This window comes from Galeopterus variegatus, unplaced genomic scaffold (assembly GCF_000696425.1).
Source record: "Galeopterus variegatus unplaced genomic scaffold, G_variegatus-3.0.2 Scaffold11839, whole genome shotgun sequence".
Lineage (NCBI taxonomy): Eukaryota > Metazoa > Chordata > Mammalia > Dermoptera > Cynocephalidae > Galeopterus > Galeopterus variegatus.
This window is the reverse complement of record NW_007737950.1, coordinates 35208-42302: the sequence shown is the minus strand read 5'-3', so window position 1 is coordinate 42302 and position 7095 is coordinate 35208. Positions and strand designations below refer to the sequence as shown.

The window sequence follows — 7095 nt, the reverse complement described above, 5'->3', positions numbered from 1 at the left end:
TTCTAAATAAATAAATCTATAAATAAATACATAGATTCATTTATAAATAAATAAACCTATAAATAAATTTATAAATTCATTTCTAAATAAATAAATCTATAAATAAATACATAGATTCATTTATAAATAAATAACTATATAAATAAATATATATATAAATTTATTTATAAATAAATAAATATGCAAAACTGTCTCACCCTTTGTGGTTGTGTGCCTTTAAACAAGTTATTTATATTCTCAGATTTTCCATTTCCTCATTGGCAAAATGGGGATAATTAAATTTTACCTCACAGAAATTGTTGTAAAGATTTAAAAAATGTATGTAAACATATGACAAGTGCCTAGTAAGTGCCAGGTAGTGGGCATCAATAAATGGTTAGCTATTACTAACATTTAAAATAAAATGCAATCGTGCATTTTTATCTATTTATTCTTTTTGGCATATACCCTATTTCCTCAACTAAATTGTTCTATTTTTTTTTTTTTTTTAGCCTTAGCAAGTTCCCCAAGATTTATACAGCACAGAAGCTAAATCACTATTTGTTTATGACAATGGTGCTTCCCTGCTGTGAGGATATCCAATATAGTGAGAAATAAAATAAACCAAAACAAAGAGACAACCCATAAGTTTAAAGAGAGAGAGACGGTTTAAAATTCATTAACTGAGATAAGTGTTGAGCATTTGATGAGAATTCAATAAATATCAGTTCCCTTTTTCTTTGTTGCCTTTCCTGCTGGCTTTGGCCCAATTCCCATTCCTGGAATACCAGGCACACCTCCTTAGCTTTGCCTCTGGTGGTATTTTTAAGCCACAAAACTAGGAAGTAGAGGAATTTAGGAATGTAACGAAGTAGTTCATCTTTCCTGCTGGCTTTGGCCCAATTCCCATTCCTGGAATACCAGGCACACCTCCTTAGCTTTGACTCTGGTGGTATTTTTAAGCCACAAAACTAGGAAGTAGAGGAATTTAGGAATGTAACGAAGTAGTTCATCTTGCAGGAAATCTAGTCTCCACATCAGTAAGGATATCAATTGATTTCCGTTTAATACCAATATGACACAGAAAGGTTTATGGCCTTGGGTATTTGATCAGCCATGAATAACAAGTATATCCAAGGCAATGCTAATATGGTATTATTTCACAGTGGAAGGTACCTTTCTCAATCAGAGATAATTAAGCCTTACAACATCCCCTGGTGTTTTGTCCTCACTATTTCACTGGTGCTCTGTTAAAGCAGAAAGGTGATGTGCATGGTCCCTGACCCAAGACCAGGCACCTGCAGAACTAGGATTTTGAAGACTTAAAGAGGTGGTACATGGTGCATATTTGTCAAATGCAAAGTACTATTCTTCTCATCACTGCACGGTTTTCAAATTGCTTTCTCTGTGCCATGATGCCACTCTGTACCTTGTCCACCGTGGAGGATTTCTGCCGGTAAGGTTTCCATTCCACTCCCTTATCACTGTAGTGGATGGCATAACTCTTCACATACATTTCAGAGGACAGAGACTTGCAGCCCTGTGTTATAATTGCAGTTATTTTCTTGATTTTGAGCAGATCAATTTGTAACCACTGTTCCTTGTTGTTTGCCTATGAGAATGTCAAAAACATGTGGGTAAGGAAGATGTTAGAAACCTTTGCCTTTTTTTAGACTGAGATACTCAGAAATGCACAGATTTTGTTTCTGTCTCATCTCTTAGGATTCACTGTTTCTTAAAAGCATTCCCTGTTTCTTCTTGTTTGTTGTGACAGCATGTGTATACATTTCTATTGAAGTATTTCACACATTGTACAATAATTATTTGTTTACTGTTTGTATCCCTTACTGACTGCTTGAGGACAGGAGCTAATTTAGTTTTGTTTCCTGGTACTCACCACAATGCAAGGCACACAGCTGGTGTTCAGTAAATACTTGTTGAATGAATAAATAAATGAATATTACTTGAGAAAATTATTAAATTGCTAAATTGTCTGTAAATATTATTCTTAAGCAAGTTTATTTAAATACTATTATGACATTGCTGCAGAGTTATCTGGGAAAGAACTGGATAGCGTCCTCTCTATTTAACTTATTTTAGAGAATCCCAACTTCTCTCTTCTTTTCACTGCTAATGTCAGGTAGCAGAAATAGTCCAATTTCTTCTTTTCCGATATTTCAAATACATGTCATATTTGAGAGCCCCGAGAAAGCCATAAGTGGGGCTTGATACACAGCATAGTAATTTTCCTGTCTCTGACCTAACAAAATGGCTAATCACATGTTTGGTGACATGCACTTGGAGAAAGATCAGAAGGACTAATTGAGTTTTGGAGTAATCTGAGAGAAATTTTCACCTTTGGGAGATTTATCATGCCCCATAGTCTCATTCAGTTCTATGTGAAATAATGAATATTGATGTATTTCCTCTGCATCTCTCATATATGCATGGGTATGTGTGTGTGTGTATATGCATGTACATGTATATTGTCACATGCTATGTGTATTTTTAAAGCAAATTAATCGAATTAAAGTGATTGTACTAGAAGATTTTTTGTTAATTTTTCTAACATTCTCTAGTGACATCTGGATGGAGTCGTGGTGAGTCTTCATACAAGATTGTACTAGTGATACAGAATATAGGTAGCTAGAGGATTTTTGTAGGCATAAAAGAGGTAAGACAGTTTAGTCATGAAGAGATGAACATCTGCATGTATGTCTGCATATACCTGGCTTCTATTTTCAGACTCCTAGGAGACCCTATAGAGACATCTCAAACTAATGAAAGGTTAAGTGAAACAAATATTTCTGACCCAGAATTCCAAATTTAAAATGTCAGCATTAAAAATTAAAGTTAGCATTTCATCTTTGGGTTCCTTATTACATCACAAAGACTTAACAGCAAATTATATAGAGAACAAATTACTTTTAAAGGTTATAAAATGGATGGAGGCTCACAAGTTTATATCATGAACAGGTCTAAGGGATCACCTGGAAAAGAATTGGATGACAGGTCTCTTTAATAATTTATTATTTATACTATTATATAAATATAATATAATAAACATTATTATTTTTATTATGTTAACTTCTCTGGGTGTCAGTTTCCCCCTCTGCAAAATTGCAAAATGAGGTGTTTTGGGCTGTTGCAAATGGTGGAAGTAGCACTGGTCTATTTGCTGGGAGAATGGGATTTCAGTCTTGGTTCTGCCAACAAATTAAGCTAAAATTACTTAATCTCCTGTGCTCTTAGACTTAAAAGGAAAAGTCTGGACCTCATGTTTTGTAAAATCTCTTGTTATTCTAACATTATGTGATTCTATGATGGGCCAGGATGAATTTTGAGGAACACACCTTGCTTCCCAGGACCACCTGTTTGAAGTCCAATCTCTACTATTTATACCACTAGCATCACAGCTCTTTTTTTCTTTCTGGTGGCCTAGTTTAAGAATAGGACCTGGAAACCTATAGACTCTCCGGGGAATTAGAATGTAGGCTTCTTAAGAGAAGGAGATAGGAAGATAGAAAGTAGGGAATTTGGATTTAGTTGGCTGAAGGGATCATAAATTTACCCATGCCATTCTAATTTCTCAGGTCAGTTGAAGAATTAAATAAAAATGAGTCAACTGCTAACCATTACCCTAAAATTAAGCCACCTGAATTATTCAATGGGCTGATATCAAAAGCAACATAAATATCTGGAAGGTGTTTGTTTAATTTAGGTCACTGATTTATAACCTTGATTTTGCAACATTTTACCATGCCTCCAGTTGTCTCAAGGAATGTCATAAAATTTTAAAACATAAGAACAAAAAAGTTAGATGGCACTCTTAAAATTTAAAAAAAAATGTTAAATTGTGAAGAAAAAAATAAGGGATGATGTTGCAAGTCTAAGCGATTTGTTTATCACTAATGTGAGTTGTCTAAATCAGGAGTTGGCAAACTATGGCACAGTGGCCAAATCTGGTGTGCTGTTTTTTTGTAAATAAAGCTTTATTGGAACATAGACATGTTCATACACTTACATATTGTTTATGGCTACTTTCCTGCTACAACGGCAGAGTTGAGTAGTTATGGCAGGGAACATATGGCCCACAAAGCCTAAAATATTTACTATCTGGTCTTCTGCAGAAAAATTTTGCTCACTCCTGATTTAAATCAAGGCTAGACCAAAAACCATGGAGATGATAAGTGACTTCTCCATGAGCCAAAGTTAGAGCTAAAGCTGTCAAGACAACAGACATCCTAGATTCTTGGACCTAGACTTTTAATCTGCAGAAACAGGAGATGATATTCCTGCTTCCCAGATCCCCCATGTTGCCTGCAGTGAGGGTCCTGTTTTCTCCTAGAGAGCTGAGAGAACTCCATGTATAGAGAATATTTCACCTTGGCTTGCCAGGCATTCACACGGCCCTGGGCATTAAGACGGGCACAGGAGGGTTCCCAGTAGTCTCCCCACCAAGATTTTTTAAATGAGGAAGCTGTGATTTGCTTGTTTTCTATCTTCCCACTTTCCATTCCCAGTGGTGTGGAGCATCCTGTCAAAAGAAAAGTAATGTGATTAATTACACACCACCAGTATCCCCTAAATGGCATTTTGCACTGCAGAGGAGACAAGAAATAAAATCACTACCAAGGAACAACAAAAACAATGATCAAAACAATGAACATTTACCGAGTGCAAATACCCAACACTGTTCTCAGGGTTTACATGTATTCTTTAATGCTCATATCTTTGTATTACAAATGAGAAAATAAATTACAGAAAGAAATAGTAACTTGCCTAAAGTAACACAGGAAGGGAATCAGAAACCGAATTTAAGCCTGCACAGTCTGACACCAAATACTGTGTTCTAGACATTTACACTCATTTCCCTCCTTCAGAGAGTCATGGAACCTTCAGTATTTGCCTTGAGGTAAACAATAATTCTAAATTATCCATATATATATATATACACATACATACATACATATATATGCATACTGTGTTTCTTTGTCTAACAAAAACTACAAAGAAGATATAGTGAACTCTTTGTAATCACCATCTAATATTTTCTTCTTCAACCCTTTGAGAGTGATTCGTGTTATATACCCTTTGGAATTTTGACAATGTGTAATTTGCACATCATATACAGCAAGGCTGATCTGTAAGTGTAAGAAACAGCCAGTGAGCAAGCCTAGTTGATTGCCCATCATCTCTGTGACACTTTGTTCTTGCAAGAAAATCACGCAGAAATTTTCTTGAAGTGATACCTTAATTTCTCCATTAAAAAAAAAAGCCCTGAAAAGAATGCCTAATGTGAATGCTATCAAGAAGTAAAGTAAGACGAAAGGAAAAAGTAATGGTTTTTGTATAGAAAACAGATGTTTTAAATAAATGAACAGTTCAATGTCACATCTAAGGGTAGCTTGGCTCTACGATCTGAACAAATCTACAATTTCCACCATATACCATATGAAAGGAAAAAAAAAAAACCCAATGATTTATGGAACTGTTTCAAGAAGTGCTCCTGCCTGTACAAATTTGTGTTCTATATGGGAGATATATACACTACTACTATCTGGGCATTGGCAAAATGCCTATATCCATGTATCTCATAAATGTCAAGTGTTCGTTGTATCATTATCTACTTTGATAAGGAGCCAATTCCAAGGTTCACCTACTTTCTCCACTGAGTCATGACTTTCTTCCTTCTACCTTGAGAGAAGGTTCTGTAGCTCCCCAACAGGTATGCCATAGCAAGTACCTGGTGTGCATCTGTATTGATCCTCTACCCTCTCAGCCCTTGTGCAGCCAGGTGGGGCCTGGATCAGCCAATCTCTGGGTCAATAGCTTCATTCTTTTACTTCAGAATGCTAAGCAGATACTATTTTTTTCTAAGTGTGCTTTGAAGTGAAAAATATTGGAAATCACTGCTTTAAGAGTCAGAGGACTCTCAAATAGTTGATAAGACTATTAAACATTCTTTATGTTTATGGTACAATTTTTATGACCATTTATGATTACCTGGATTTATTTATACCACAGGTAACATTACACCCCATGAAAAATAGCTGCTTACATAGAAAACACTTGAATATGTACATAGGCTACAAAAGACAACACAGATTGAAGTTATAATTTCAGGAAGTTGGAAAGCAGATTCAGATTTTAAAAACATCCATTGATCACCAAATATATGCCAGTAATGTTCCTATATACTTTCATTACATTAAAGATTGAGTGATTTGGAGGACTTTGGAAGAGTCAGGCCTAGTCTGAACTTCAGGTAGTTCTTATTGAAAATGGGCTGATGAAGGTAATTCCAGCTATGGGGTCTATGTCATCCAAGCACTGTTCAGAGAAGTAATGCCTGCCCTCTGGCTGGTAGAACCAGTCTCAGGGTAGATCACATTAAGAGTCTACCTGAGTAGAACCTCTGCTTCATAAAGATTTTCCTAGGAGCACAAGTCATTGGACAGAATTAAAAATCCTACTCATTCTTCCATACTTCCCAAATCTTGATTCTGTGAGAAATATGGCAGTGAGAAAATAATGCTTCTTTGTTCCTTACCATTAGCCTCACAACCTTGCAGCTCCAATCGAAGGGTAGGTCTGTTATAGGATCTAGTTGGAGAGATCCTAATATATCTAGCCACAATAGGTGGATCAACCCGATTCTCTTTTATTGTAGAAGCATCTAAATTGCCATCAAAATACTAGAAGAGAAGAGAAAAGCTTAATTATGTAACAATTCTCTATAGAGTGATTTTATAATAATATTTTGATCTAACTTATTATTGTAATATTAAGTTTTCATGGGGCATAAACCAAACAAATTTGATCTTTAAAAATAATTGGGAATACTTCCACCTCCAGGAATATGGTGTAGATGTACTTTGTCATATTCCTCCTGCTAAGTACAACAAAAAACCCTGGACATTTATGTAAAAGAAACATAGAATGACTCTGACAGGAGAGAAGAAGGCAGACTGATTAAGCTTCTTGGGACCTAAGGAATAACACAGTGGTGGGTTCTCTGGGTTTTCTATTTGTCTCATATATCCCAGATTTGAAGATGAAGAAGTTAGCAACCTGGAAACACTGATGAGTACAGACAAAAAAAAAAAAAAAAAA

General features: G+C 35.5%; 1 protein-coding gene across 1 annotated transcript in view; it reads right to left on the bottom strand.

The window, feature by feature from the left end:
* The window catches only part of LOC103610818 (coagulation factor V-like), a gene marked incomplete at its 3' end in the record, with an annotated part of 32097 nt that overhangs the window by 5267 nt on the left and 19735 nt on the right, over positions 1 to 7095 (bottom strand). The window contains exons 8-10 of the mRNA XM_008594903.1: positions 6533 to 6677; positions 4365 to 4516; positions 1409 to 1591 (exon numbers count right to left, since the gene is read on the bottom strand). Coding sequence (XP_008593125.1) covers positions 1409 to 1591; positions 4365 to 4516; positions 6533 to 6677 — 480 coding nt within the window. The remainder of the gene's footprint in view (positions 1 to 1408; positions 1592 to 4364; positions 4517 to 6532; positions 6678 to 7095) is intronic.